The sequence below is a fragment of the Anopheles cruzii genome, chromosome 2 (assembly GCF_943734635.1).
Source record: "Anopheles cruzii chromosome 2, idAnoCruzAS_RS32_06, whole genome shotgun sequence".
In the NCBI taxonomy this organism is placed as follows: Eukaryota; Metazoa; Arthropoda; class Insecta; order Diptera; family Culicidae; genus Anopheles; species Anopheles cruzii.
Window position 1 is genome coordinate 17,589,507 of NC_069144.1, and position 18,028 is coordinate 17,607,534.

Sequence of the window (18,028 nt, forward strand, 5' to 3'; positions counted from 1 at the left end):
GTGTGTGTGCATACTGGCTGGCCGGTCAGGAAATGAGAGGCAAACGGAATCGGAACTCGGCACTTCTCTGATCGATAGGGACCAAAGAGGGCCAAACAGGGCCAAACGGACTGTGGTCAACTCGAAGGAGTTTTCTTATCGCTTTCTGTCTTGCTTCCGGGTCGCGTCGTATCGAATCTGGTGGTGGTCAGCACCGTATCCTGTCAGTGCAATTGTGCACAGTAGGCGTGCCACAGTGGCGTCGATTGTTTCTTCGACAAGTGTCAAAATGGGCGACCAACGCCCTAATGTGGTTATTCGGCCACAGTAGCCATTGCGTTTCAATCTCAGCTCGTACACCGTATTCCGTTGCTTTCCTTTTACTGTCCCGTAGCGTCTCCCTCTAACCTTCCAGCCTCTTCTTTGTGTTCCAACCAGGCCCGAGCCAGCTTCGCACCGAGGGAAGTGCATCGCAGTGAAGTGTTGAAAAATTGCGCCCGAAATTGCTCCAGAAAAGCGCGCGCCAAAGTAAAGCGGCTCCGTGGGGCGTGAAAATTAATAATAAATTGCCATTTCCCGTACCGGGCCACACGCCGGGGGCCAGATCGGGAGCAAAATGTGCAAAGTTTCCCGAAAATTGTGAGCCGAAAGGAAGAAAAATAGAGAAAGAAGTGAGGCGAAGAAAGAAAAAAAAGAAAATCCGCTCCGCGCGTGTGGTGAAAACGGGAAAACGAGGCGGTGGGTGTTGGGTGGGAGGGGAAAATGACGCGCCGTGTAACGATCGTGTACAGTCAGTCGGTCGGCCGGGGCCGTCCCGGTGGATCCCGCTGGGAGCCCGGTCCCGGAGCCCGGAGCATCGATGGCCACTTACACCCGCCGACGGCCGTCGGCTCGCTCTGCCTCTCGTGTATGGCCACGTCATCGTCGGCGGCCACCGTGCGATTATCATCCTCATCAGCGACCTCGACCTCCTCCGCATCATCATCCTCATCATCATCATCATCATCATCGGTCGCATTTCACGCTTCGTCACAGTCCTTTCCGTGCCAACGGTGCTGCTCGATATCCTCCATTTTAAAATCACCGTCACCGTCGTCGTCGTTGAGTGCCTCAGAAAATGCAGCGCAAATTGAAGATGCGCTTAATAACAACCACCACCAGCAACAAAATAATCACCAGCATTACCGGCAACAGCAGCATCATCATCATCATCATCATCATTGGTGTGCGGAGTGCGCATCCGGTCCGACGAAACGCTCGCCCACCAAGGAGGTTGCGGTCACTACGACGACGGCGACGACAACGGCCACGAAGGACATCGAGCGGGGCGACAGGGCCGGTGGCGTCGGCGGCGGCAGCGGCCAGCAGTCGTGGGCCATGTACCCGGTCGTCGGGCTAATTGCGGCCCTCTGCTATCTGAACGGCATCCACGGTGACTTCGTGCACGACGACGTGCCGGCCATCACGCTCAACAAGGACGTGCTCGGCCTGAGCCCGGTCGCCCAGGTGTTCCGCAACGACTTCTGGGGCACGCCGATGGCCGATCTCGGCAGCCATAAATCATACCGACCGCTGACCACGCTGACGTTTCGGTAAGTTTGATTAATTATTTCTGCCGGCGACCCGGCCTCGACCGTTGACGCGCGTCGAGCATCGCTCCCTGGGGTGCCCGGGAAAACTTTAGAGGCCCCCACTGCCACCTCTCACTGCCGCTCTCAGTCGGGCGTGAGTCGGGTCAAAGTTTTCCACCCAACGAAAACGGGCGCGAGAAATAAAAGAAGAGGAAAAAATTGAAAACACTTGAAGGGATTCTCCCGAGGATTCTCCCGGCCCAAAAAAGGGCCGGAAAGCGCAGTCCGGAGGGCCATCAGCCATTTGGTGCGGGACGGAAAAGATCAAACGGTATTTCCGCTTTCGCTTTCGAAAAAGGCCCACGATGAAGAAGGTGTGCCTGTGCTCTGCTTTTCCCTCTGAAACCGGGGACGGAGACTCCTCGCTGGTGGCAGCAACAAGAAAAGGAACGTTCCAACGCTGGTTTGACCTCGGGCGTCATTTATCAAACACTCTTGACACCGTCGCCATCGCCTGCGACGGCGGCGGTGACGGCATTTATGTCTCTGTTTTTTTTTGCGTCCAAAACTCCAGGAGCCGAAGTTGTACCGGGAACGGATAGTTGCTTCGGAGTTTGTGACAATGTTTTTGTTTGCTAGTGTTTGGCGTGTTTTGTTTTGCTTCTTGCCTCGGTGCGCATAATCTTAAGCCAGATTGTTGTTTTGAGAATAGAGAAAAGGAAAGTTTTAATCGCTTAAAAGGCGTTGGTGACTAGGACGAATGGTAGGGGGTCATCTTAAAGCCCGGCATTCTAAGGCGCTCAGTTGTAGGGGGCGCTTTCGAGCCGTTTTTCGAGCACCATCTGCTGTCAAATGCAAGAAGGAAATGTATGGTCTTTGCGTCCCTACAACAATTGCGCTACGTCTGAAACGGTAATTAAAAAGAAACATAATTAGCCAATGTCATACATAATGAAAAGATTCTCTGATAAGTAATTCAAAGTTTTCAAAGCTTTGAAAGACGAGCTCAAACATTCAGTATTGCCAATTCAATAACATATTAATCTACATGAACAACAATGCAGGTACTATTTGCCGGAGTAGAGCTATAATTTTTAACGACGCGCCAATTCCTACTCGTCAAAAGCCCACGAAGTTGGCCGGAATGCATTCGGTACGGTGCAGTGTATGACATATGGAATAAACTACCTCCGTTTCTTAGTATTATGGCATATTTGTAAATCGATGCTAGTTAATTGCTTTTTTGAGAAGATTAATAATCTTTATTAGATGTTATTTGATGATGGTTTCTAAATCAGGATGGACCTAAGATCACACCGGACCTAAGAGACGCTTCCACGAAATGGAATTCGATGGAAGATAAAAGAGACCCTTTATTTTAGGATTCATGCTTCGCTTCTCATTTCGACAGAGTGATTGTAACAGTTCTCTTCTATCAAACTTCTTAAGGAAAATCCATGCTATATATACCAAACGTTTACATTTGATTCTAAATTCTGCGGACCTTTTTAATCTCATTCAATCATTTCGAGAGGTCATTAGCACGATGGAAAATGGGTACATTATTGATTGCATCGTTCGTTGTTTGACTCGCCCAATCAGCCATGACTCTCGACCAACATTCGATTTTTGGCTGAACTTTGGGGATTATATGGCTCAATAATGGCTATGTTTGGTGAATAAATGATAACAAATTGTTGACGAAACAAAGACAATGACAGAGTGTCCAATCGTATGCAGTTCTGAATGCTGCTAGTTGATGCTCTAAGTTGTGATTTATACCGAGCGTAAACCTAAAGTTTACATACTCATCCGAGAGGCTCAATATTTATTAGTCATGTTATTATTTTATTGAGCGTATGCGAACGCACGTGTTGGGAAGCCTTCACTCCAGTCTGGCCAATTGCAACCGAACGATCATCTGCTTGACTTCATCGTTAGGGCGTTGGTCTTCTTCCGGGAAATGATTGAAAACCTAGCGTATTGTTCGTGTGGTTGCTTGAGAAATGAACAACATTCCTCACTGAATCAGATCTCCATTCCATTGGTTGAACGGTAACAACATCACCCGGTGTCTGGGCACCCAGGGTACTGTAGCTGTAAAGATGGCTACGTGGTCACAGCCCGACATAACCATGTGCGGCCACCGGATCTGGCGAGAGCCTCCCCGGAGCGGGCCAATCATTCGCAAGCAGCGGGCGAATATCCTTGACAAATAAGTAAACATTTTTATGAACCATTTGACCATTTGCGTGTGCATCGAGCCTTCGGACAGGAATGTGTCCCGGTCCCGGACAGAAATGTGTCCCGGGGACTCCAACACGCACACACGCGCACGCACTCGACAGCCGGTTTTCGATGGGATGTGATCTGATTGCGGTACGCTCCGGGACTCACTTTCTCGCTTCCGGGTCGCTGCAAGGGCTGCGCTTGCTTACCAAGTGCAAGGATAAGCGACGTTCCGTTCGCCACACACTTTCGCTCACTTCATCGATCGATCCGGTCGAACACTCCTCCGGGTGGGTTCCATTGGTGCGCCGATGGTGTCGACATATGCAGTTTCTTTTGCCGTCCCGCTGCCTTTTAGTCCCTTTTGCCGCCAGGGCTTAGGGTATGTGAATTGCGAAAAGGTGCAGAAGCTGGCTGTGTTTGCCTGACGACGACGGCGACGACGATGCCGCTAGACGAAGGCACGTCCCGACCCGAACCCGACTGTGAAGTGGTCTGCGGGTGGGTCCGGGTCGCATGTGAGCCTTTTACTACCACATCGGGCGGAGCTGTTCAGGCGGACGTGTCGAGGTGGGATGGGATAATAAGAAATGGGAAAAATGGCAGAGCATAATGTTTACCATAAATCCATCAGACCCGGGGTCCAAGCATCACGAACCTAACGAGGTCTCTGCATCGATAAAGGATGTCCTTTCAGGTGGGGGCGACCGTAATAGTTTCTTCGGATCGATACACGGCGAAAGCTAATTTCATTATTTTCATCGAACCGAAGGAAAAGCACAACTAATTTCGTGTGCTTATCACAAACACACACACACACACACACACACACACGCAATGCTCTGTTCGTGACACGTTCGTTGGGGAGGACATTGGAAAAAATAGGAAATTAATTAGAACAAAGCTTGCTAGTTCGGTTTGAAAACTTTCCTTGCCCGCCGGGCGTGGGCCGAGAGTGAGTGCCAAATCCAATAAGCTCACACCGGAAAAGCCTCGAAAAGCCACAAACTCTCGCCGCTCGAATTTAATTACAGCATACCGGCAACGGGCCGTCGCCGAGGAGATTAAGCACGAAGGGCTGCGCTGGTATGGCTGGTAATTGGATTATGAGTTTTCGGGGCTCGGGACCTAATAAAAGAACTATTACTTTCATCAAAATCGGCAAAGCGGCCGATGGCCTGCTCCAAAGTGGTGCAGCACTGGCAACAGCCGCGATGTAGATCATTAAAACCGTACCCTTTCGGGGCGTGCAAAGGACTCCGTTGCAGACACTGGCCGATCTTATTTCACTCGGTCGTAACTTGGCCGGAGTTCTCCTGGCAGCAAGTGAAAGAATGTGAGCGAACGCAGGATCTCGAGGGACCTTTAAGGTGGGACTTCATAAAGCTGGCGTACGTGCCGCGGGTTGGTTTAATTACCTAGAAACCGACCCGTCCGCGCGACCTATCCGGATCTCAGAAAACGGGCTAGCCATTTTCCGGACGGGGGTTTTCTCAGAGTTTGGGGCACTGAACTCGCCCTGGGCACCATGTCACTTCTGCTGTGACAATGGACCGGCGCATCAAACGATTCGTTCGCCGGAAAAACGGACACCCACACTGACGGGTCCAGACAGGACACTCCGCTTTAACGGCTGTGCCATGGCCTTTTCACCTCGCTCTCGGAGTGGTTTGTTTGAAATTTGCGCATAATTTATAAATATGCATGAAAGAGCACCAACAGTGTCTCGTATTTCGGCGGGATTTTGGTCGACAACGACGAGTCCCGGCTTGGGGGGCTCCCGAAAGCGCTGCGTGCTGCAGTTGCGTGCGGGTGAATATTAATGCCACTTTTCGCCGTCCGGCCGGCCGCAGCGGGACGACCGAAATTATGCGAAAAGGTGCGATGCCATGCACGCGGCCCACCACCCACCGCCGATTTATGCTGCCGAATGTGGAAAGTGAAAACCGTAGCGATATCAGAAATGGCGAATGGCTCGAAAAATTGGCCACCATTGGTGGCCCGGAACTGTGTTTGTGTGTGTGTGCAGTGGAAAATTATGTTGAAAGTGCTGCGTGCGGTTTGGGTATCTGATTATGGGAGCCGGAAACTGCGGAACTGGTGGCGAAAGTAATTTATATTTTCGACATTTTGACATTCGCGATTCGTGGCAAGTGTTGGCCGCTGCGTGTGAATCATCGAACCAAATGTGGTCCTCGCTATCATTAGGTGCATCGCAAAGTTCTGTCGTATTGATGTGTTGGTTTCCAGTAAAAACTGCGACAATTTTTGGGATTTAATGGCAGGGTTTTGGAACTTTATTTATATTTACATCACCCTTCGTTCAGTAAACCAATTGGGAGTATATTCAAAAATATTATAAGCGAAAAAACTTAAGCCTCGGAGTCTTAAGCCAGCGCCCGAGTTGCCCTCGAAAGTGTTGGTCCTCGAAAGTGTTGGTTGCGTGTTATCTTAAACAGACTCTATCGCTAAAGAGAGAGCGCTTATGGGGGATTCTAAATTCTTTCATCAATGATTTATGATACTTTGACAAATCTTTTAAAGCATAAACGTATGTGCATAGGCGTCGATTAAATTGTACATATTCGAGTTGAAGCGTATTAAAAAACATAGATTTCTGCGAACCTTATAGTTATTCAACGTCCAGCGATAATGATAGCTCCCTCTGGTTAAGAACTTTATGGGAACTCTTTATGGAAAAAGCCATGGAGAAGAAACAGATTCAGCTTCCGTCGGATTTTAATATGCGTCATTTAAAAGGAATAAAACAGTTCAGGGGAAATAAAAGCCCGAGATTTTAAATCGTACCACGGAAAGAACCCAACGCAAAGCCGTCACTCGGTATTAAAGCACCGAGGCTTTCGGGTGGAGGTAATTATTTAATCCCTCAACTCCAGCAGCCCTTTACTGCTGGCGACTGGCTCTTAATTACATTCATCAAATCATCGGTTGATAAATGTCAATAAAATGTGCCTACCAACTGTGGTCCTCTCAATGACCATAACGGTCTCGCTCTCTCGCGCGCCCTACAGTAGCTGACCTCAGACCTCTTATTTTATGATCAGGACGAAAACCCTTTTTTACGAACTTCCTCGTTCTCTCTCACTGTTTCTCTCGCGGGGATGTCTTCGTAGGGTGATGTCGAGAAGTGAACCACTCAATAAAACCTGCCCCATACAAACTGCTTTTAAGGAGTGAAAAAGGAAGAAAAAACCCACAAGGTCCGGTTTGGGGGGGGGGGACTCTTGCGGGCGATGCAGTGCAGGAGAGCCCCTAAAGTGGCGCGCCCTGAGCGGCGAGAGCAATGAAAGTGTCCATATTTATGTCATCCCGTTCGCTTATTGATGGCCTCGTTTAAGAGGGTGATCCCCGATGGCGATCACTTGGGGAGGGACCTCTCGCACACACACACACACGCGCACGCGTGGGTGCGTTGGGTGCCTCGAGCGCTGCAATTTCTGGCCGGTTTTAAGGGTTGCTTTTATGCTTTTGCGCCTCTGCCCTCTCTCGCATCGAAGCTTGATGTGTTCGGCCCGCAGTGCCCGGATGTGTCCTGATGATCGATTGAAAATCGATCCACGTGCCATTCTCGCCTGGCGTCCCGGGGATGGCCATCACCTGCTCGCCTGCTCGTTACCGGAAATGGGTTTTCTCCGACGCTCCTTGCGAAGCACATCCTGATCCGGGTCGTCGTCTATCGGGTCGCTCCGCCCGGGTGATGTATCGGTTGTTGGATCGGCTTTTCCGGTCTTCCCGGTCAACGCTGCGATGACGCGGCTCCCGAAGGGGTTTCCCGGAGCCCTGCGTTCGTGTGTGTGTGCGTGTGTGTGTGATGATTTATTGAAGGCATTTGAAATTCTAATGTAAATTGAAAATCTGTCCCCGTTATTTCATTCTTTGGCTTTCGGCCGACCGACCAACCGAACGTTAGGGAGCGCAGTGGCGCAGTATGTCGTAAGATCCGCACTAACCGGTTGATGGTGTGTTGCTGATCCCGGGCCATCCTGAGCCGGAGCCCCATACGAACGCGTCCAACATATCTTTGTTCTAAGCCTGAGCCAAACTCCCACCCGGCCGTGGCGGTGGCATCATTTTTATGTCCCCCAACTCGAGGACCGGACTCTGACACCCCGCACTCCGGGGCCCACTCCGGGGCTCCCTGTGCGGCAGAATGCAATTTTCCACGAGCTTAATAATGCTCTCAAGATGATACTATTACGGACAGCTTAATGCTGTTACCAGCTGCAGCGAATGCCCGGTGAAGCGGAGCGGAACTTCACCCCAGGACCCGCAGTGCTAAGCCATCGGGCACTGCAGAACTGCAGCCGACTTGGTTCGCCGACATATCGACTGTCAACCCGCAGTGCCGCGCAGCCATAGCCCCCGGCGGCCCGGCGGAGTTCGGCTTCGAATGCTGCTCGTCTTCAGAAACTTTCAACCCCAAAGTTCCGGGAACGGCCCCGGTGAAGAGATAGCGAACGAGAGCGAGAAATGAATACCGATTCGATTACTTGATGATTCCTGGGGTTTGGTTCCCTTCGGTCCTCGTAGCTCCCGGGCCGACCCTTCCCGGACGGTGGGCTGTGGGAAGTTTTGGGAAGTACCATCGTTGCGCTAGGGGAGACCAACTCGAACGACGACGACGACATGGCATTGATTATTATGGGTTTGTTTCGGTGCGATGGGTTTTTTGTGCCCGGCCCGACGACAACGACATCAAAACACGAACCGGAGTCGGACGGTCGGACTCACCAGGGGAACCGCCGTGATGGGCACCGGTATCGAAGGTATCGCGCCCCGGGGCCGGTCGGTGAATTGTCAAATAAAAACCCGGGTTTCCATTTGGATCATTTGCATACGCTGAAACCCCGGGGCCAGGCAGCGTCTTTGGCTGCCACCCCACCGGGCACCGGGCGGGCTGTCGGGGACTGTTATGGGAATTCGATTTCTGCTTTTATGCCCCGGCCAGAGGGGCCCGGATTTGATGATACTTCAACGATAGTAACCGGAACTCGTAGCGTTCATAAAAATAGTGTGTCTGTGTGTGTCTGTGTGTGTGTGCGGGTATTCGGTAAGTTTCCGGTTCCGGAGACTAGATAGAAAATGAGAGTATGAAATAACGGGATTGGCGCGGCTCGATTTCGATTCCGAAACGAACATCCCTTGGCCGTGCTGTGAGTGTTTTAAAATGTCGTTCCGCGTGCTCCGTTCCACAAAACTTGCCTCATTCGTGGTTCGTTTCGGTCTCGACTCGAGCGCACTCGAGCACAATGCTAAGCCCCCAAAAAAAAAGGTTCCGCAACTCCCGACCACGGGAGCAGCCCGTAAACTTCGCGGAAAGTGGGGCGAAGCAATAGATTTCCGCATCGAAACCGACCGCCACACACACCACCCGGCCACCAAACCGTCATAAAGCGCCACGGAGCCATAAACTGGGTTGGGCTGGGCCGGGATTCACCGTGGAAAGATTTAAGCATTTCTTTTAAAAACTTCCCTTTGAACGAAGCGAAAAGTCGAGAGGGTAGCCAAGAGTACCAGAGTGCACCACAGGCCGTGCTGGACCCGCGAGGGATGGGCCCGGCCAAGGGGGGGGCCAAAAACTTTCCCAATAAACTTTCGCGCAAAGGTAGTAAACAAACAATAATAAGCAGCACTTCCGGGGTTGATGAATCGCTTCGGTTTGCCGATGGTTCTCTCTCTTTCTCTCTCTCTTTCTCTCTGTCTGTCTCTCTTTCAATAGTCTGGGTGAGTTCTGGTGATTGCCACCAAATTGCACCGAATGCCCCGGGGCGGATCGTCCTTCACCAACCATCACCGACGCTCGTCAGATCGAGGTCTCGCTTCCGAACGGACGAACGATTGCCACACAGTTTGGACGTAAACATTGTCAACTAAATCAACAACAAGGCAACAGCGGGTCGGAGGGCGGTGCCACCGGAGGCGGCAGACATAGTTGAACTTTGAAGTTAAACTAAGTTTATTTTATTTAATCTTCGTTCGCCTTGGTGCGACCGTGCACAGTCCCCGGGCGTTGTATCGGGCAGTGCTCCACTTCCGGGAGCGCGACCGGGAGAGATCGATCTGTCGCGCAGGAACCAATTCATTAGATCCAGCTAGATCTGATAGATTGGCCTCTGCCACGCGGTGGAGCGGTGGAAATTTATTTTCCATTACTTTTCATCACGTCCGGACTCAACATCCCGTTTTCCGGGACCGATCGGAGAGATTCTCGCTATCCGGTCCGGCGTGGTCCTGGTCGTTACATTCCGAAAGGGGTTTCCGGTGTGTGTTTTGGTTAGCTTTTGCGCTCCCTGTTTTTGTTCTCGGTCGAAGTTCCTATCTTTCGTAATGGCGCGTGTGTCCTTTTGTGACGATCCGAGTGGCCCAGTAGGTTCGCGAGGGCTTACTGTGTTGCCTTCCGGTACACTACTTGGCGCTGGCCAGTCCGATGATTTAGCACACAGTGATTGTCCCGTTCGCGGCGAGAATCGGCTCGTGGATGGGTGGTCCTTGCTGGTTGCGACGCGATCCACTCGCATTCCGGCGTTGTGTTTGAGTTCCGGTTGCTAAGACCTCCCTTTCGCCCGCTCCACGGCTGCACGGCTGCGTGTTTGCTCGGAATTTAGTTCGTTGCGATTATTTATTCTGTCATCCGTTGTTTGCCATTTTATTCCAGTCACATTTCACCGCTCCTGGAGCATCCGTTTCGGTAGTTTGTTTGTTGACGGAGTGCTCCATCGCATCGCTCTTGGTTTCTCGGTTTTGGTGGTTAGTTGTGGATGTGCGGTACACCCTCCGGGAGCTCCGGCTGTGTGTTGCAAAACTAAGCACAGCCACGCTTTGAGACAAGAGCACACGAGTTTTCCACCCGGCGGCCACGGCGACGACGACGACGACGGTTACCTGTCGATCGGAAGGATGGCCTAACGAGGGCCGAGAACTATCCTTTCCGCGCGCCTTTTTTTGGTCGGTTGGGCCGTTTTCGAAACCGGCAAACATGATCTTTTGTGTGCGTTCTACGCGTGATTTGTGTGCGTTCTGGCTGTTCCGGGTTTCACTTAGCAAAGGCACTGCTTTTCTTTGGTTTTTGCTATACCATCCGTAGCGTAAGAGATAGGAGCACGGAACAATGGGAACACGGTTCCTTGTTGGCGCTCAATTCGAGGGGCGCCGGGCGCTCGTTTGTATCTGTGGCCCACCAGGCGCCTCCACCGAACGGTGAAACGTGGAGCACCAGGCGTTTCCATTCCGTGCCGCGTATCGAAGCGAATAATTTATTTATCGCATTACCACTGGCAGTAAAATTAGTCATTGCATGTCGGGGCGCAGTTTTGCGTCTTCGCGCACCACGCAAACGCGGAAAGAAACGCGTCCCTCGCGGTTGGCTCGGTTCGTGAAGGCAATCTATGGACAGGACCTGCCGTTGCGGACGTTGTGCAGTTTTGTTATAATCGCCAGCGCGTAGAACAGCGCGATAAGAAGCAGGACACAAAAACAAGGCATTGAATTCAGCAAGAAGCACACAAATTGTGCTTCCTCAAAGTACAAATCACTAGTGCCGTTACAATCTCCCGTCCCGAGACACACGTCAAACCGCCGCACGTGACAAAGCTGCATCAATGTTTGGACGAACTTTCGACCAAACGACCCAGAGCAGCCACGTCGGTTCCGGTGCGCTTTTGTCACTGATTTATGGAGCGACGGTTTAGAATTAATTTGTCATAAAACAAATTAGAAGCGGGCGAACAGATTTATTGACAGGAACAGACCCTCGTACAGGGGACGTGCAGGCAGGGTTTCGGTACACCAAGCCCTCACGCTCCAACTTTGTGTTGGACGAGAGGAAGAAGAAAAAACAGCGTCAATCGACGGCGGGTGGGAGCATAATTAATTGTTTATCGTTATAGATTGTTTTATCAATTTCGGGCGTATTCCGTTGAGCGCGGCCAGGAAAATCGGTCCATTCGAATTCGAGGTACTGGGTGTGACGTTGCGTGTGGCCAGCACGGCGTTGCTGGTTTGTGCCAGCGCAGGATTGCCATAAAGGCACAAAGTAACGACCGTTTGGTTGTAGCTCACAATATTTTTATTTATTCTTTTAAATGTATTTCATTACCTCAAAAGCTCTCAATGGCGTTAGTCTAATGTTTTTTTTATAATTCTCAAAAGAGCTGAAAAAGTTTGATCCTTTTCGTGAACTACTCTTTATTTTTCCGATAAACCGTCAAGGCTAGCTTAATTGACGCTTTTTGAGCAAAAATTATTTGATTTGATGCATTATTGTTTTTCACGCAGCCAATCCATTGATAGGCTTTCTGCAACATTCTACTTCCACATGTTTTTGTATGCCATTTGTTAATAATTGGTCATTGCTAAGATCGGTTGAATAATGTTGTTTGTATTCAAACCTATATTGAATATAAATATTTTTAGAATCTGAGCTATTAAAGATAATAAAATTTTGTCAAAGTTTTCAACACGGCAGATGCCTTGAACAGCGCACATTGCCAAAATATTATTTACTCGCATTAACATTTTTGTGCAATTTTAAATCCAAAATCATCTCAACTTTCAATCATTGGTAATGTAATGTGACACATTTTGGTGAACGCGAAACTGTAACCAAATTTGGTTACACTCTGTTGCCGTAGAAATAAAAGTATCGGCGCCGGGTGTAAAAACTAACGTAACGTTAAAGGGGGCCTCAATTTTGGCCGCCGGCACGCAAATTCGGTTTAACTTTTTCGCATCGCGCTCTCCCGAAAGTCAAATCCCCCCTGGCGGGTGGGGGGGCTCAGCTCGACTGGAAAATATTCGGCCCACCGACCACCCAAAAATAGACCCCCAAAATTGGATTGACGAAAACTGGGCGTCCTTTTTTGGCGACCGCTAACCAACCGAAAAAAAAGGGAACACAAAATTGTTCATCGAATTGTTTCACCGACCGATCCGGGATCGGGATGGGATCCGGGGTTCCCCGGGCCAACCTCGGCACCAGGCCGTGAAAACCGCGAAAATGTGCTGCCAAAATAGCAGCACAACATAAAATCGGCCCTATCTCCGGATCCGCCTGGAACAGGAAAAGCTCGGCCAACCGGGTTTGGCAGAAGGATACCCGAAATTGCAATGTTGCAATGTAGGTGTGGGCTCGAACAAGAAAAAAAACCGATCCCCCCCTTTCTCGCTCTCTCTCTCTTTCTCTCTAGGGTCATATTGATACCAGCTGCGGCACAGCCACAACTCGGCAAAAGCCATCCTCTCGTGACGCCTGTGTCGGCCGTGATCCTTTTTATGAAACAAAAAATCGTCCCTTTTTTAATTCCCTGTGCGCGACGAGTGAGACGGACACACACACACGCACACACTGTAGGCGGTGGAAGAACACCCACCACCCATCACCCATACAATGTGTCAGCGTCAGCGGCGGGTCAGCCGGCCGTTCTGTGGTGTATTATTTATGGTGCCGCGGCTCAGCATTATCGAATAATAATGATGTTAATGTTCAAAACATAAATTTTCGTTTATTTTCCGCCCAGTTTATCAATAACCCATTTTCGGCCCGGCCCGGCCCGTGGCTCGTGTGCCGTGTGCGGTGGTTCGCTTAATGACGTGACGTGCCTTGGCTGGGGCGGCCAGAATTTTCCCGGTGACCGTGAGCCGTCGCCCGACCGAGCCGACTGGTCGGCCTTAATCGTGTAGCGAGTGTAACACGCAACGGCAGCCGGAGCAAACGGGGCAAGAAAAACAGGACCTCCGCGGGCGTTTCGTGGCGCCCAAGCTAGGTGCCCGTGCCGTTTAATGAAAGGGGCCCGTTAGCGTATAAATCAGCGGTCACCATAAAACGCCATAAAGCTGTCAGTGCAAGTGGTCGCTGCTGGGCCAGGGTGGTGCCGGTTGTTGGGGGTGCCCGGGGGTGTGTGCATGCCAGGTCACGCTGTTGGTGCATCCAGCAGCAGCAGCAGCAGCAGCTACGGCCAGCAGAGCTTTTGTCACGATCCACAGCACGGGGCCCGCTCTAAGCCAAAACCAACGAAAACTTCTTAATTTCCTCCAAACGAGCTGGGATGGGGCAAATGGGGCCCACCCAACCGTGCTTTTGATGACGCTTTTTTTCTCCTTCTCTCCGCGCCCGCCGACGCTACTGATGATGATGATGATGACGATGCACGGTGCCCGGTAATGATCCCGGTGGATGTCACGGTGCGCGCTGTTGAACCGAAAACATTACCGTGCAACTTGTTTTCGGGGAGCCAACTCCGGGCAGCTGAACGCTGACCCTTGTCGGGGGACGGGGAGCGCCGCGGGTCAATTACTGGGGGTTTGCAAGTGGGGCCACAGCTTGGGTGGATTGTTGATCGTTAATAGATTCATTAACGATAACATCGTCGATCGAAATGAAGCTTCCGCCTTTGGCGGAGAGCCAGCCAGCGGCGGGCGATAAGACCGTGTCCGGTATCCGCCGGTACCCGCCACCTCCGCCTCACTGACTGCGGCCTGGGTTCCTTCTCCTCCGTTTTGGTAGGCTGCAGGCCATATTCTAAAGGACGCTCGACGAGCTGAACCGGAACCCATTACAAGCGATTTCGGGTCCTTGGGAAAAACAAACTACAGAACGCGGCCCTAAAGAAGCATTAGAAAGTCTGTGTGTGAGTGAGGGAGAGGCAGAAAGAGAAGGACTCTGAATGAGAGGTCAGTGTTAATTACAGCCAAAAAGTAAAAATCATTATCATTAGCGAGTCCTCGCTACCGTGTCGTTGGGCGAAGGACCTTCTGCAGAGGTTCGGCTCCCACACCGGCAAGAAGTGACCTTAATTATAGTTACTATTCAAATCAGCGCTCCCAAAAAGAGAGCAAGAGAAAGAGAGAGGGTCGGGAGGGCGCAAGGAAATGTGTTTATCGGTGACGCAGTCGCGGTCCTTGGGCGTCCTTCGTGCGAGGGGCTCCTTTGGCCTTTTTGGCAACGTGTCTTTTGCGCATAAATGTTTTGCCCCGTGTAGCCGGCGCCAGTCAGCGTAATGAGCATGCGGCTCGTGCTCTTCTTCTTGTTGCCAGGCGCCTAATGAGAACGTGCTGGTCAGAAAAAAATGAAACTGCAACCGAGAGTCAACAAGGAAGAAACAAACAAAAAAGCGGACCGTGAATGGACCTTAACACGGCCCGTGAGCCCTAGGGTAAGGGATATGTTTTCCGTATGCCCGGTGCGCATCCAGCTAAGTGATTGGTGCGCTTCGCGTTGGTTCGGGCGCGGCACAAAAACCCCGACACGGTGTCCCTCCGTTCAGGGGGCGCCGGGCACCATTAAGGACATCAAAGCGCATTATCCCGGCACGGATCCTGGCCCCGTCCAGAGCCGTGAAGGAAGAAGTCGAGAAGGCGAACAGTGACTCTAACACACACACACACACTGTAGCACTCGTCAGATCGTCGCTAATGATTCTGGAGTCTTGGGGTCTCCGGACGTGCTGCCTTTGCCACGAGTCGGCCGCAAGGCGGTCCGGGGGCCCGCGTGGTCCCCGCGTCCGGCGGAGGAAGACGTTTCAGGCCGAACGGCTATTGAGACATTTCAATCAAAATGTTACGATAACAGGAAAGCAATCTTCGCCGCTAGTCGGCAGTAGTAATTTGCGGCCCCAGCAGCAGCAGGCGGTGGCCGTTTGATCTGATGGGCGCGATAGCGAAAATTATGCGCCCAACATACATTTGTGCCTCCTGCCCGCTCGGTAGCATAAGGCCCCGGGCGGTCTACGAGGATTGACTTAGCGGCCTGGCCGGGCGTTTGGAAAATCGGTTCAATGACTTAAGTGGAGTGATGTTGGTGGAAATGTTGTCCCAGAACGGAGCACAAAAATTGGGGACAAAGATTTTTTTACTATATTCTTGTATTTTGACTGATCAACAAAGAAGTGGAAGTTCTCGGTTCGCTAATAAGGATGTAAAAGACGAAATCGTTTTCTATGTTGTTTGGTTGTGTGTTTTTAGTTTAGTTTCAGTTACTTTTGTAAGTAGTTTTAAGTTGAATATAATTTCTTACACTCAACTAATGCATCTGATTTCACTAAACCCAATGGCCTGGACGAAATAACTCGAAATTGTCGAAATTGGAAGATAGTTGAGGAAGATTGTTGAAATGAAACATTGATTTGTAAAGGTCTATTTATTTTCGATGTCCCGCAGTCCGCTTAGAGCAACATCGGCTTCAGGCGGGATTTTAAAGGCCAGGCGGCTAGTCAAAGGTTCCGAAAATTGCCATTTCTGGTATTTAACAAGAGACCCGATATCGGGAGCTTCTTCAATTGATTCAATTTTCGTTAGCTTTGTTACATCCAAAGGTGATACTTATTGTTTTGATCCATATTTAGAACGTGGCCTTTAGATAAGTCCACACTAATAAATCACAAAAATGGTTAAAGTCAGTAGAGAGCGCAATGCAGTTAGTTAAAAGAAGAAGCATAATTTTCCAACAAGTTCTGCAAAGTTTTAGCGAGCGAGGCTGAATTAAAGAAGTGCTTATATGCTGTGAAAAATCAGCCATCGGAATGGCGGAGTTGATTAAACCTTGGTTGATTAGCTTTACACATAGTTTACACGATTCCAATCAAACTCCTAGTTTGTTTGATCAACACGATCAATAAAGCTTCTCTAAAATATCTACTCCAACAAACGGTTAAGAAAAAAATTTCGATCGGTTCTGGTAAATGAAGTACCGCATTCCAGACTGGGCTGGTGGCCAATAAATCATCGTGCCGCCCAGCACCAACCGGACGATGCCGTCTCGTGCAATGGATTTATTTAAATCAAATTGATTCGAGTTGGTTGTACGCTTTGATGCACTGCGCCGGGAATTTCTCCGATGCGCGGAGGACGGGCTTCGTTTCCCAGCAGACCAACAATGGCGCCGGCAGACCCACCCACGGCAGGGGCGGAATTGTTGCAATCGGAATGGAGTGCCGCGTGGCACTGTGAAGTAATAATAATGGGCTCAGTAATTTGGCGGCCGAGATCCTGTTGATGCGGTTGAGGTCTGCTGGTAACAGTTATTAATCTACAACGCAGAGCCGACCTAACCAGCCCTCGCCGGCTTTCTCAACGACCAATGTAATTCTAGCCCATTGCTAAGTGCGTGGTGCGGTGAGCTCAGCAAACCCGGGCTTCGAATTGACTTTGATTCGGTACGGAAGTGCACCGGTTCGGTGCGAGGTTTTTCATCCATCGTCCCTGCGCGGCATTGCGAGCGGGCCTTGCCGGGAACCGGAAATGAAGGCACCAAGAGCAAGTTTTGTGGTGAACTCCCCGAACTTCCGCCACTTCCATCTACTCGGCGCCACTCGAGACCGGTGAGTGGAGTGAAATTTAATTAATATTGGAACTTATGAATAACCTTCGTTCCTGCATGCCAGCAAAGGGATCTCCCTCGCTGTTGCTTTCTCTCTCTCGCCGCGTGCTCTCATGGCCAGACACCGGTGTTGCCCTAAGCTCGTCGAGCCCACGTGAAACTTCGATTTCGTTTACACTCTACGGACCCAACGCTACGGGTTGAGAAGACACAGCACTTATTGCCCATCGAGCAAATGTTACAGATTGCTTCGAGAAGCCAAAGGGCGGCTTGTGTGTGCGTGCGTGCGTGTATCGGCCGCCAGTTGGGCCGGAGAAAATCGTAATTTGCTGCCTATGCTCAACGGGGAATTTAGTTTGATGTTTGTCTTTCATTGTTTTCTGTGCACTTCGCTTGATACATTTACGAAACTTCGATTCGAAACGCTCCATGTTTCATTTCTACACAGTTATTTAGGTTTACTTCATTCATAATTGATAATTGTTGGGTTTCTCCAATTAACACGTTGACGCTTAAATTGAAGACTTTGAAACGATTGGACTACTTTGAAAAGTAATTTGCTCGAGTTTGTGTTCATTATTAAATATTTGAATTCCAAGATTGATTGTAAAGTAATTAGTGAAGCAAGTACAGTTGTAACGCAATGCCCAATCTATATCTTTTTGCGGAAACTACCCCACAAGGAACCTTTGTCCACAGCAGCGTATTGATAATAGTTAAAAGCCTCATTCATTCTCGGAAAATGATCTATCATCAACCTACAACTCCGTTCCCTTATAACAATCCCACATGGCAAAATACGTCTTTTTGACTAGAATGACCTATTTAACTCTACTAGAACAGTAAAGTGTTACTTCTTTGTCGAGCAAAGAATCGAGCGCTACAATATACATCCCGACCGCTAGAAATCCCTCTT

The 18,028-nt window shown here is 50.2% G+C and overlaps 1 protein-coding gene across 1 annotated transcript in view; it reads left to right on the forward strand.

Moving 5' to 3' along the window:
- The first annotated feature begins 741 nt into the window (after positions 1 to 741).
- LOC128278567 (protein O-mannosyl-transferase TMTC1-like) overlaps positions 742 to 18,028 on the forward strand; it is a 59,217-nt gene continuing 41,930 nt past the window's right edge. Inside the window, exon 1 of the mRNA XM_053017296.1 lies at positions 742 to 1,571. Within this exon, the coding sequence (XP_052873256.1) occupies positions 742 to 1,571 (830 nt within the window). The remainder of the gene's footprint in view (positions 1,572 to 18,028) is intronic.